We start from the raw sequence: 13,323 nt of genomic DNA on the forward strand, positions 1-13,323 counted from the left end.
AGCCCCACACTCACCTTCACAATCAGGGCAGCTAAATAGCTTGTTTATTTAAAAAGACTGGAGGGGGCCCTGGGTAGGGGATGGCCTTCTTCACCCCCAGCCCTGGCAGGTGTTCTGCAAGGCGGCCCACCCTCACAAACACACACACCCTCCACTGGGGTGCACCTCACATGGAGGCCAGAGCTGGTGTGGCCCTCAGAGCTCAGAGTGCTCGCTCCAATTGCTGAGAGGGCTGGAGCACCCTGAGGTGAGGGTACAGAGGTGGCCCCCAGTCTGGGTGTGGCCCCTGCGTCTCCATGCAGCAGGGAGGGCAGCCCCAGCCTCTAGAGCTTATCTGGCAGGACCTGCAGGCAGAGGGGAAGCCAGGCTTAGCAAGGAGCCTGGAACGACCTAACACCACAGAACAATTGAGAAGGCTCCAGTTCAGGTCCTGGCCCTATCACTTTGAGCTGGGTGGCCCTATTAGGCTGTTGGCCCTCTCTGGGCACCGGTTTTCCCATCTGAGAAGTAAGAATATTTATTCATCCCATAGGGTGTCCCGCAGGTAGCACACTTGGCACAGGGCCAGTATGCAGTAGGCGCTCATACATACTAACTGGGTGAGTATGAGTATTAATTCCTGAGGACGACATTCCTCCTTGGACATTTTAAAGGGGTCAGATGTTCTCAGGCCAAAGGCCACAGGGCCAGGCACATAGTAGGTGTTAGATAAATGCTGATAAATGAGACAGAGGAAGAACTTTAGGGCTGGGGGGGCGGTGCCCACAACCTGTGGCCACCTAGGAGGGGCCCTTGTCTCCTACCCTGCCCACCCATCTGGGCCTCCTTACCTCTCGCCGCGCCCCTTCTGCCCGAGGGCAGGATCCCCTCGTCCTGTGCTTGGAAGGAAGGAGGCAGTGACTGGGGGCTGCGGACTTACCTCCTCAGCCAGTTTACCCCCGTGGCCCCACCCATCCACCCCTCTCCCAGGGGTCCCTCCTTCCTACCTGGTTGCGGGTCTTATGTGACTTCTGCATCCAGGCTCGCCACTGGTCGTAGAGGCGGAAGCTGAGGTTCGAACAGTACGCGTGCTTCTTGAGCCAGCCCAGGAACTGCTTGAGCTCGCGCCGCACCGGCCCCGAGCTCGGCTCGCTGCCCCGCGGCTCGCACGCCCCGCCGCCCGGGCCCGGGCGCTCTGACAGGGGTGGAGCGGCAGCGTCAGACCGCGCCCGGCAGAGGGCGCGCGCGGGCAGGAGAGGGAGGTTCCCTTGTGCCGCGAGACCGCGTCCTCCTTGGGCGCCTCCCTCCCTGTTTCTCCGGGACCCAGTCCTCCCCACGGTCCAGCACAGCAGCCCAGCTGCGCCCCCAAGGAGATGAGGGGCAGGGGAAGGAAGGGGATCCTCCTCCACATCTCCTCCAGGAACCCGATTCCTTTGGCCTGAGCCAGGTGTGGAGTGGAAGGGAGGGAGGAGGAGAGAAGTCAGGGCCAGAGAGATGAGATGCAGACGGAGCAGGGGGCAGAGAGAGGAAGAGAGAGACACTGATGAGAAAGAGCTGGAGAGAGAGAGGCAGAGACTGAGAGATGGAGACAAGGAGAGACAGACACAGGGAGAGCGAATACAATGGGGGACAGCCAAGGAGATGCAGGGGGTCAGGAGATAGAGAGCTGGAGAAGGTGGGGACAGAGACCCTGGGGATGTAGGGACACAGAAACCAAGAAAGGCAAAAAGACAGACACAGGGAAAGAGAGTGACAGATGAAAGAAATAGACCGAGGTGACTTGGAGGGGAGGGGACGGTCCCCAGGACAGGCCTGAGAGTATGAGCCGCTTAGATGGGGAGTGGGCCAGGAGGGCCAGGTGGGAGGCCAGCCTGTAGGTCCAGCCGCCGGCCGCAGCCAGCCCTGAGCAGCCTGAGCAGACCGGCGGATAAGGACATCGGCCTCACGTCATAAATAATGCTGGGGACCCGCTGACAGGCCCTGGCACAGCCCCGGCCCCCACCGCCCCTACCGGCCTCCCCTGGCCTCCCCAGCCTCCCCAGTGGACGCAGCCGCCTGCTGGCTCCCGTGCAAGAATCGCAGGTGCTGGGCACGAGCAGGGGCCAAGGCTCAGGCCCCTCCCGGCTGTGCTAGCTCCCGCCCACCCCTGAACCTGGAGGGGCCCGGGATGGGGGCTGGGGAGAGGGGAACTGGCTGGAGCCCCGTTGCCACTCCCTGACTCTGGGATCCTCTCTGGGCCTTGGTTTCCCCAGCATCCCAGGAGCATGAGCCTGGACTTCTTTGGGACTGAATTCAGATCTCTGTGTGACCTTGGGGGCTGGCTGACTGTCTCAGAGCCTCAGTGCCCTTATCTGAGAAAAGGGGGCCTCCTTTGGGTGTGGGGAGCAGGGGATGGGAACCTCAGTAGCTATTTCTTGCAAACACGGGGGTGACACCCAGCATGAGGGCACTTTCTTTGGGGTTAGCTCATCCAACCCTCACGATAGCCTGAAGCAGGCATGACTATCACCCCCACTTTCCAGATGGGGATGTTGAGGCCAGATGTCCAAGTAAGGTTTCATACCATTTCTCAAAGAAGAGGAGGGAGGCCCATGGGCTTAGATAAACCTCAGACCCCAAAGGGAATCAGACCTAGGTCTCTGATCATCCCATTCCCCTACCTTGAATAAAAAGAGGAATAGAAAACAGTCATAGAGTTGGCAGCCGATCGGCCTTAGAAGCAGGGGTCTCAAACTCACTTGCCCTTAGGGGCTAGGGAAAGGGTACATGTGAGGGAAACCAGCCAGGTAGGGATGCTAACCCCCTCCACCACTGACTTAAGGGGGAGCCTTTGCTGATGGAGGCATAGAGGAACAGGCTGCGTCCTGTTACATTTTCTAGACAATTTTTCTAGGAAATCTAGACTATTTGTGTGAAAACATACTGTTTTTAAATGTCTGCGAGTAGGTCAAAATTTTTTTTTCAAATGACAGGCCAAGAAAATAGATCCAGGGGCCACATGTGGCTCCAGGGTTCACGAGTTTGAGACCTCTGCTCTCTTGGCGGAAACAAAGGAACGGAGGCCCAGGCTGGTTTGAGACTGGTTTGTGGCTGGTTCCGGGACCACCTAGCCCTGTTGGAGTGCTCACCGCTGCGGGGAGTGGAGGCAGCGGTGGGGTGGCTCCACTCGCTCCAGATCCCTGCCTTCTTGGAGCCGTAGATACCAAAGGGGTTGCAGCGCACTTGCACGAAGTAGACGGTGCCGGGCTTAAGGCCCGCCAGGCGGCAGGAGGTCTGGTTGCTCACGTCGTCCACCACCTGGGCAGCCAGGGCAGGGTCAGAGGCGCTGGCGGCTGCGGGGGGGGGGGGGGGAGAGGGAGAGGGGGAGCGCAGCTGGGTGGGGGCAGGCACCTTCCAATCCACGCTGTCCTCTACTCGGTAGCGGATCTGATACTTGGCTTGGAAGAGGAAGTCCTTGAGGGCAGGCGGTGAAACCCAGCGCACACTCAGCTGGTCCTCCAGGCCCCCTACACGGCTCACGTGCACGTCCGGCGGGGGGTCGGTGGTCACTAGGGGGGTGAGGCGGCGCTCAGTCACTGGGCTCTCTTTGGACCCGGCTGGCCCCTGTCTAGGTCCAAATACCCAGGGCACGTGGCTTAGATGGCACCTGCCATCGTTCTCCCCCCTCCCCCCTTCAGGATGGATTACATTAGATAATATTCGAGAAACACTCAACACCTAGCAGCACTCAATTAATGTTAGCTGTTATCACCATTATTATCTATGACAGGAGAAACATAATCCTATCTTCGCGGAACTATGTAAAAAGCTGACACTGCCTGGACGGTGATATTATTATTATTATGCCCAAGAGGCCAGGGGGCCCCTCAGGCTGCCAGATCCCTGAGACGCTCCCCTGAACCGCCACTGCCCACCTCCAGCTCCTTCCTACTTTACAGAGGTCCTTGGTATGACGGCTCTCCTGGGTGCAAAGGGATAACTGAGGCTTAGAACATGCCCCTGCAGCCTCAGGACTTAAGGAAGGAAAGTGGGACTTGGGCTGGAGGAGGGAGTAACTACAAGCCTTCTGAGGATCCTTCTGGGAGCCCATAGGGCAGCAGAGAGGGCTGGTTTCTTCCCCTGAGGCCCTGGTGAGGGGCCGAAAGGGTTAAGTCACAGGCCTGCTTGGGGCTGAGAAACACCCTAATTAGATTAGGCCCAATTCTGCTCGCAGATCATCCATTTCCTGCCTCCCTCCCGCATTCCCCCCCAGCTCCAGGCTGCTGCTTCCTGGGGCGCCTCCCGACCTGGGCGCCCCCTCCCAGATCCCAGGGGCCCCCTCCCGCACACCTGGGCTGCCGAGGGGGAGGCAACCAGGCCAGGTGTTCTCCACAGAGTCAGGGTATCCTGGCTGCTTCAGGGGGCTGGGGACCGATGGGTGGATGCCTGGCTCCTCCTCATCCCAAACGGCAGGGTCCTACCTCAGCTGAGCTGCAGCCCTGGCTGGGCTGGGGCTTGAGGATGGTGTGTGTTGGGGGGAGGGTGGCAGGATCCCAGGTGGGCCAGGCTGGCCTGGTCAGGGGGCTCACCCACATCCAGGATGTCCAGTGTGAGCACATCAGAGCGGGCTGAGCCCAGCCGGTTGGTGGCCTCTACCCAGATCTCGTAGGGTGTGAAGAGAGCCAGGTCCTTAGGGATGTGGCAAGAGTGAGGTCCCACTGTGTGGTACTCCTCACATGTGTTGTCCTGCCCATACCACCTGTAGGGGCAGAAGAGAAGGAGGACACCTAAGGGTCCCTTTGGGCTCCCACACCTCCCCACATCACCCCTGGAATGCAGAGAGGACCCCAGGGCTCAGAGAAGGCAGGCTTGGCCAAGGCCACACAGCCCACCTGGAATACATGTCACCCAAGGGCCACTACCAACCTCAGCTTATACTTGAGGGAGTAGTTGGTGTGGAGGAAGGTTTCCCCGTGGGCCCCCGGCGTCCAGCGGCATGTCAGGTCCTTCATGTTCTTGGACCAGCAGCTGATGTTGAAGGGTTTCTCTGGGGGCACTGGGGAAGTGGGGTGCAGGGGCTGAGGGTCTGGACCAGCCGTGGACAGATGGAGGAGTTGCTGGCTGCCAGCCGGGGCCCCCACCTTGGAGTGGAAGGAGGGTGGACAGAGCAGATGTTGGCAGGACCACCTGCATGGCTCTCTTGAGGTTGGTGTGTGTTGGGGGGGGGCAGTCTCCAGGCTCTCATCCCCACCCTAGAGGCCCATACCTCTCAACTTGTGCCAGCGAGCCCACTGTTCAGTGGCTCGCTGATCGGAGGGCCCATGATTCATGCCTCTCTCCAGAGGGAGATGATGCACCCAAGAGCTACCCGTGGGTGTCCTGGGAGCCCACTTACGGCCAACATAGAGGCAGGAGCCGGCCAGGATGCTGCCGTCACGGGCGTGGCACACAAGGTTGTCCCCCGACTGCTGCCTGGATCCGTTGAGGTTGGCCAGGGCAAGGGCCAGAGTGGAGGCATTGAGCATTCGGGAGAGCTCAGGGGGCAGGCGGCGCCCGTTGAGGGTCCAGTAGAGGCCCTCGGCGGTGGCCCCTGGTGTGTCCCCGTGCACAGAGCACGTGGCCTGCAGGGAGGAGCCGATGAGGAGCGTGGGGTCCTGGGGACTGATGACAGCCGTGTCTAGGGTCAGAAAGGAGTACCTGTCAGGCCTGGGATGGGGCTACCTGGAACCTTCCACCATCCTAGGACCTTTAAGACTCATGGCAGTCCTGCAAAGGAGCTGTTTATTACTGCCACCCATTTTACAGAGAGGGAGACTTGAGGATCAATTAGGTCAAATGACCAGCCCCAGGTTGGTGGCAAAGCTGAGATTCAGCCCCAGAACTGTCTGATTCAACAACTCAGGTCCTTCCCAGTCACTTCCTTACTGACTTCCTTACTGACTTGGTTTCAAATCTTGGGCATAAGTGCCCACTCAGATCCAAGTAATTCCTGCTTTCCACATACTTCTGACAAACACTACATTATGCCTTTTTTTTTTTCAGTTAGAAATAACAGATTGTGAGTTCTTTCTCTGATACCCCCAGAACCTCACACATAGTAGATGTCTCTGTTGGCGGAAGGCACTTCTAAAAAAGGATACCCTGACCCCTACTAGAATCCAGCTCATTTTATGGATGAAAGAAACAAGACTCTGAGAGATCAAGTCTCTTCTTGAAGTTCATCAAATAGAAGAGGGGCACACTATGTGAACCCGGATTTGTCAGTCTCCCAAGTTCTGCTCTGTGCTGCCACTGGAACTGAAGGTGGCTGTAGCAAGCGCTAGGCTCCCATCCAGGAGGACTGACACCATCACCATGCTTTCCCTCAACTCAGTTTTCTTAATCTGCAAAATGGGAACAGGAAAGCTCTTCGTCTTCAGGGCAATTGTGAAGATCAGTTGGGAAATAACTTCCTAAACTGGGTTGTGTGTGAATTGGGTGCTGGGCACAGGTGCCTCTGGGATTTCAAGGTTGATGTCTTTCCACCTGCCTGCTGCTGGGGCAGTTCATGGCTTCTCTTGAAGATTAGAACTTGAGAGTAACCCGTTTTTATCCAAGGGGAAACCAAGGCACAGAGAATGGGGAGGGGATGCATGGTTCAAGCCCTGGATGCCCCTCTGAGTCTCATCTCCCTATCTGGGAAGTGGGCATCATAGTATCAGCTACATGGGGTTGTTTGAGAGAAGTAAAAATACTGCCTTAATGACAAGACCTTTAAGCCTGGCTGCCCTGGGTTCCAATGACTCCAGCTCACTGTGGAGGTTGGCCCAGTTCTTTTACTTCTCTCAGCCCCTGGGAGGGGACCCCTCCCTCCACCAAGAGTGGTTGTGAGGACTCATTCACTCATTTGTTCACTCATCCATTCATTCATTCAAGGAGAACTTACATTGTGCCAGGACCTGAGGGCACAATGGTGACCAGATACCCAAAATTCATGCCCTTGTGGGCCTTGAATCAAAGAGAGCAGCAGAACAAAGAACAAATAAATATCTAAGAATAAATAAGGGAGAAAATAAAGCATGAATCAGTGGTGGGCAGTTAAACAGGCCAGGAGGCCTGTCTGGTGAGGTGGCATTTGAGCTGAGATATGAATAAAGTGAAAAAACAGCTATGAAAATTTATAGAAGAGAATAAGAGAGTGCCCAGGTGGTGGGAGCAGCAAGTGCAAAGATCCTGGGGCAGGGGTGGTAGGGAATGAGGTCTGGGAGATCAGCAGGGGCCAGACCTGCAGAGAGGAGTTATTCCAGGATTCTGAGCAGGGAAGGAATTTGTATTTCAAAAAGATTGCTAGGCAGCTATAAGAAGGGACTGCAGGGGTGCAATGGGAGCCCAGCTTCCCTGGCAGCCAAGGGCAGGGTGATCATGGTCCCCTGGGAGGCCCCTGAATGCCAGCGGTTGCCCTGTGCTGGCCCTCACTGTTCCGGATGGATGAGGTGGGGTGGACACAGTTCCTGGGGCCGGCCCTGACAATTTTCCGGGGCAAACTTGGCTTGAGGGCCATGTCTTGCTGGAGCCTGGGATCGCAGTTGCGTTTGGGGCTTGGCCCAGGGCTCGCCGGAGGTCTCAGCGTCCGTGCGAAGGAGCCGTCTGAGCGGGCCAGAGCTGAGGAGGCGGGGGCGGCCGGGGGCGGGGGGCCAGGGGGCCGCCCCGGAGGTCCCAGGCAGCCAGCCGCCCGCTAATTCGGAATTCCTTCGGCATGAACTCGGGCGTGCCAGCGTCTCTGCCCCGGCCCACCCACCGCTTCCTGCCTGGGCCCCCCCAGCAGGGTAGGAGGCACGGCCAGGCCTGCCCAGACCCCAGCCCACTCTTAACCCTCTGGGGGTGGGTCATGCCCCTCCTGTAACCGCCCCCCACCATGGCCTGGCCGGGAAAGGGGCTCTCTAGGGGGGGTCCTGGCTGCGGGGTGCACTGCCCCTCTGCCACACCCACCTGGCCTGGGCTGATGTGGCCTGCCTGCCAGCAGCTGCAGCTGCCCTCCCGGGGCTGGGCGGGGGACAGGAGGAGAGGGCAAGGCCAGGCGGGCCTGGACAGGCCAGTCCCCCACCCCAAGCTCCAGCAGGAAAGGTCAGAGGGAGGCCTTCTCTTCCTGGGATGTGGGTGCCAATCTCAGCTGGAGTACCTGGGCAATTGACTTCCCCTCCCCTGTTCTCAGTTTCCTCCTCCATAAAATGGGGGGGGGGGGGAATATGTTCTACCTGCTGGAGAGATTAATGAGATGAGCTCACGATGTCCAAGGGGCCCAGTACACTGCAGAGCCTAGGAACTATTGGGATTAGGGCCTCTCCCAGCTCTGGGGTCCCTGCTGCCTGGTGCACTCCCTCCAAACCTCCCCAAACAATAAGCCAAGGCGTTTGGGACCCGGGATGCACACATTCCAGCCCAGGCAAAGCATCTGGGAACAGCCCACTTAGGTGGGGGGGGGGGGCTCTTAGCCTGGTTTGGGGGGCCTCCTAGAAGGCTCCCCTAAGCAGATCCCTGGGCTAGACTTTTGGACAGCCCGCCTCCCTCCCCTGCCTCCCTGCCTTTCCCGCAGAGCTGGGGCCTTTAAAAGTTTTTCCTTCCCCCCTTCCCAATCTGGAGCCACTGCCGTTATTAAAAAGGAACACCATGTGTTTTAAAAGGGAAAAGTGTGAGATTCTCTGCAAGCAAGGCAGGAGGGTGGCCCCCATCCTGGGGTCCCCACAGGGGTCTCCATCTCCTGTCCCGCTGGTACCTGCAGACACTTTACGACCTACCCGCCTGCTGGTCAGGTGCTAAGACACACCGTAAGTAGAAACATATTGTCGAGGTGTGAGAATCTTTTATTTAATTTCTTCCCCCTTAAAGGAAAAAACACACACACAACAATCTGCACTGCCCTCCCCACCCCATCCCCGCACCGCAGCCACCTTTGCCTGCTACTCTGCTGGCTGGGAAAAAAAGCCTGCCACTAAAGCTGGCACTCACAGGTGCTGCCCACCTCCTGGAAGAGCTGTCAGGAACCCAAGGAGGGCCTGGGCAGCCTCTCACCTGCCCAGGAGCTTTGGACATGCTAGACTCTCAGCAAGTGCCCCTGGGACACTGGACAGTGTCCTTTCTGGAGGAATACCGCAGGAAGACTGCAAATAGTTCTGTACAGTGTGGGTCCACCTGGAAGGCAGTATGTGCCCACCACAGTCAACTTATGCACCTGGATGGGGTACATGGAGTAATTGTGAACATCCAGGGGAGGCAGTGCCTGCGTATGTGCCCTGTGTTGCCTCCCCCTCGGCATGAATGTGTGACCATGAATGTGTGTGTGTCAGGGATGGAATGTGTGTGCGCCCCGATGGTGTGCGAATGTGCATCTGGGATGCAGTGTGCGCGCATCTGAGGGTGAGGGTGACGGGCCACAAGCCAGTGTGAGTCTTTGTGTGTCTCTGGGCGTGTCCCAGAGTGGGTCTGGATGTGGAGACAGTGTCCTGGCGGGGCTGTGCATCAGTGGGGGGCCAGAGAGTGCCGGAGGCCAGGAGCTCCCAACAGGGTGGGGGGTCTCGGCCTGTGAGAGCTGTGGGTTCCCGGGGGCTGCCCCCCCGCCCCGGCGCTGGGCCCACGGTGCCCAGACTTGCCGGCTCCCGCTCCCGCTCACTCTAACCCACTCTCTCACAAAGATTTCTCTCGCTAGTCTCCCAGCCCTGCGCAGTGTGTCCAGGAACGGTTCTGAGCGCCGCCGGTGGCGGGGACTCCGCGGACCCCAGCGCGCGGGGTCCCGCAGGGAAAGGGCGGCGGCGCCGGCCCGCGGAGAGGCGCGTCCCCGGGGACCCCGGGCCGCGCGCCAGGAGGCCAGAGCGGCCCCCTCCCGCCCCGCCTTCCTCATGGGGCTCATCCCTCCACCCAGGGGGGCCCCCCTGCTCAGGGACGGCACCCAGCGCGCCTACAGCGTGCGCCCCCGCCCGGGAGCAGTGACCGGCGGTCTCCGCGTCTCCAAGTCAGCCAACGCTGTCGCGTGCGCCCGCCGGGTCTCGGCGTGCAGAGGGTCCCAGGCCGCAGCCCCTCGACCCCTAGGGGGCCGAGCCGGGCGTCCGCGGCAAGGCAGCCCAGGTAAGAAGGCCTCGGTAGCGGACGCCGGACCCTCCGCCCAGGGGATTGCGGCGGCGTGCGCCCCACAGGTGAGGGCGCCCCGAGGGCCGCGCCGGGGGCGCCTTCCTTTGTTCCCCGGCCGTCCAGGTGGCGCCCGAGCCCCCTCCCCCCGCGGCTGCCCCCGGGGCGCACGCTATCGGCCCAGGCGGGAAGGGGAAAGCAGGGTGCCGGGTACTTACCGGCTCCTGATCCCGCTTGCGGCGCCCCGAGGACGCAGAACAGCAGTAGGGGCAGCAGCGGCGGCGGCCGCCGCGCGGATTGGGCGGCGGGGCCCGGGCTGCCGGCGGGCATGGGGCCGGCGCTGCCGGGGGCGCGCGGCAGACGGCGGCTGCGGCGGTGGCGGCGCTGGACGCGGGACGCAGGCCGGGCGCGGGAGGGCGCGGGCCAAGCAGCCCGCACGTCGCTGGGCGCGGGCGTGGAGGCCGGAGCAAGTCTGAGCAGCCGAATTGACAAGGAGCTAATGCGCCGCTGGCCCCGCCCGGCCCCGCCCCCGGCCCGGCTCCGGGGGGGGCGGCGGGCCCCGCACCGGCCTCCCCACCGCCTGCCCGCCCGCGGGCACCGCGGGCCCCACCCGTCCGGCCTCCGCCCCGCCGCGCACCGCACGCGCCCTGTCCCGCGGCCCCAAACCCCCCACTCAATCCTTACAGACCTGGGACCTCCCTTTCCAACCCCGCCAGCTCCAGGCTCCCCACCCCCAATCTGGGACCTGGCGCCCCCAATTGCGTTTCCATACCCTTGTCCACTTCCCTGCACCCTGCGCTCAGCCTTGTGCCCCTTCAGCGTCCCCTGAGGCCCCCAGCCCTGGCCAGTCTCCCTCTCATCCTCTGCCTGGACCCCCACCCCAACTCTGGCCCCGCCCCCCCCGACTAAGCGGTCCCTGAGCCCCGCCTGCTCCCATCTCCAGCCCCTTTTCCTCCCCGGGGGCCTAAAAATCGACCCTCTTGCCCCACGCCATCGGGCGCGCGGGTCCCACCGGTCTCGGCTCAGCGCTCCCCCTCCCACTTCATCCCGCCTCTTCTGGTCCTCCGCGCGCAGCCTCGGCCGGAGGCTTTGCAGGGGAAGACGGAGAAAGAGCTGCAAGGCACAGAGTCCCCGGACTTCGCCCTGGCTCAGCTGTCCCCCTCGAGCGGGACGGAACTGAGGTTCCTTGGGGGCACCCGGGGGCCTCAGGAGAGAGTTCCTGCGTGGGCAGACAGGGAAAATGGGCCCCAGGGGACGGGAGCCTGCGCGGGTTGTGTGTGCGGGGCAGGAGAGATTCCCAGGAGGAGAGCAGAAAGGAGGCACCCCCTCGACTCGCTGAGACACCCCCCACGGAAAAATCCGCTCAGCGGCCCGCGGGTGGGGTGCGCCACGCAGTGAGTAATCGCTCGGGCGGCCGCCGCCCGCCGGCTCCAGGTAATGCCGGCTGCCCCGAGCGAAGCATACTTTGTCTTTTTTTTTTGCACAAGGATCCTTCTCCGAGTTATTATTTTTGGCCACTGCTTTGGTTTCGGGACCCCTCCCGGCCCGGGCGCCTCATCCCCCTCCTCTCGGTCCCCACCCGACTCGGGGCGCTCAAGATAAAAAGGGCTCCTGGCCTCCAAGGCGCGGGTGGAGGGGGAGCCTGAAATGAGAGTTCCGGGGCCGCCTCCAACCCCGCGGTTTGAGTCGCAGCCCCGCCCCCAGCCGAGTGCCCTCAGAGGGGAAGGGCTCTAACTCCCTCTTCCAAGGGGTTCCCTTAGAGGCCTGGACCCGCCTTCTAGGTCCTTAACCAACCAAGGGGGTAAAAGTGTCTGAGGGGGGCTCAGGAGTTCTCATCCTGTTTGCTCAAGGCTGCCCTCTACCACCCTCCTCCAACTTGGATACCCAACTCAGACCTCAGGCTGTCAGAAAAGAGGACTGAAAGATAGAGTCCTCGGTGCGTCCCTCGCCCCCACCCTTCTGGACTTCGGATGGGTTTGTGAGGGAGAGAGCACAGCAGCCCCGGCATGGTGCACTGACGTTTACTGGGGCAAACCGGCTTCTTTGCCTTAGTTTCCTCCCTACGCAGTGTACGACTCCTAGCCAGCCTAAGGGTTTCTGTGGAAAGTTACAATGTAAGAGAAGGCTACACTGTCTAAACACTTAGCATAGCACCTGGCACTGTGGGCATGGTCCTTTGGAGCCTCAGTCTGTCACCTCTGAAAAATGGGGCCATAGTCCCTTCTGCTAGGTGGTCCAGAGAGTTAAATGGAGATGGCAGTTCTTGGCTGAAACGGTGTTTCCAGGATATATGCCACCTCTGCCCTGCAACATTTGACTCCCTCCTGGAGGACTTTAGGCTTCTGGAGCAAAATTTTGATATCCACCCCCACCCCCCAGTGTCTGCTCCTCCCCTAGTCATTCCCCAGTCTCCCCCATCCACCCAGATGCTCCTGCATCCACCTAGACCTGGAGGTGCGCTTGACAACTCTCTCCCTCCCTCACGTCCAATCCATCAGCAAATACTCTTGGCTCTGATTCCAAAATACATCCCCATTCTGAGATTCTGACCCCTTTTCCCTACTCTATTCCGGTCCAGGGCCCACCATCTTCTTCTGCAATGCCAGCCAGCCTCTTCTTGGGCTTCCCTGGTAAACCCTCCTGCCCTCGTCTGCACAGCTGCACAGATGAAAGAAGAAAGAGGATCTTCTCTGCCCTGCCCTCTCCCCTCTCCTTTTCTCCACTCTCTTCATCCTCTTCCTTCCTCTCCCTCACTCCGCTCCAGCTGCTGCAGCCCCGTTTCCCCAAACACACTAGGGTGGTTATTATCACAAGGTCTTTGCACATTTGCTGTTCCCTCTGCAGGGATGCAGTTCCCCCAAACCTTCCCCGTTAGCACCTTCTCTTCCATCAGGTCACAGGTCAAGTGTTCTCAGAGGGGGCCTCCCACCCTTTCCAGACACCCTTCTTTCCCTTCCTTTTTAAACTGTCTGTAACACAGCTCTCCAATCATCTTTCTCTTGAGACATTTTCTTTAGACTGAACACCCTATGAGCCATTCGGACTCCATGCTGGGGCCAGTGAGGGCCACACAAGAGCTCAATGAACACTTGCAAAATGAAAGGATGGAGAATTCTTAGTCTCTCCAAGTAGCAAGAAAACTCAGTACCAGTGAATCATGCTGTGTGGTGTCCCAGCCAGGCTCATGTCTCTTGACTTGCTATGTGATCCAAGCTGGTAGCCACCCCTCTCTGGTCCTTACCTGTAAAAGGGTATGGATCATTTGCC

General features: G+C 60.2%; 1 protein-coding gene across 2 annotated transcripts; it reads right to left on the reverse strand.

Annotated features, from left to right (window-relative positions):
• Positions 1 to 27: 27 nt before the first annotated feature.
• Positions 28 to 10,391, reverse strand: CRLF1 (cytokine receptor like factor 1). 2 transcript variants are annotated; one of them, XM_031438254.2, is made up of 9 exons: positions 10,275 to 10,391; positions 5,354 to 5,635; positions 4,885 to 5,014; positions 4,548 to 4,717; positions 3,370 to 3,527; positions 3,108 to 3,276; positions 987 to 1,174; positions 831 to 873; positions 28 to 344 (listed from the first exon to the last, which is right to left on the reverse strand). In XM_031438254.2, exons 1-9 carry the CDS (start codon positions 10,384 to 10,386, stop codon positions 331 to 333), a joined length of 1,266 nt encoding a protein of 421 aa, XP_031294114.2. In that variant the 5' UTR covers positions 10,387 to 10,391; the 3' UTR covers positions 28 to 330. The 2 variants fall into 2 exon arrangements, with proteins under 2 accessions (XP_031294114.2, XP_064336109.1); XM_064480039.1 differs by having other exon boundaries at positions 831 to 878.
• Positions 10,392 to 13,323: the final 2,932 nt, after the last annotated feature.

The sequence above is a fragment of the Camelus dromedarius genome, chromosome 27, assembly GCF_036321535.1.
Source record: "Camelus dromedarius isolate mCamDro1 chromosome 27, mCamDro1.pat, whole genome shotgun sequence".
Classification (NCBI taxonomy): domain Eukaryota; kingdom Metazoa; phylum Chordata; class Mammalia; order Artiodactyla; family Camelidae; genus Camelus; species Camelus dromedarius.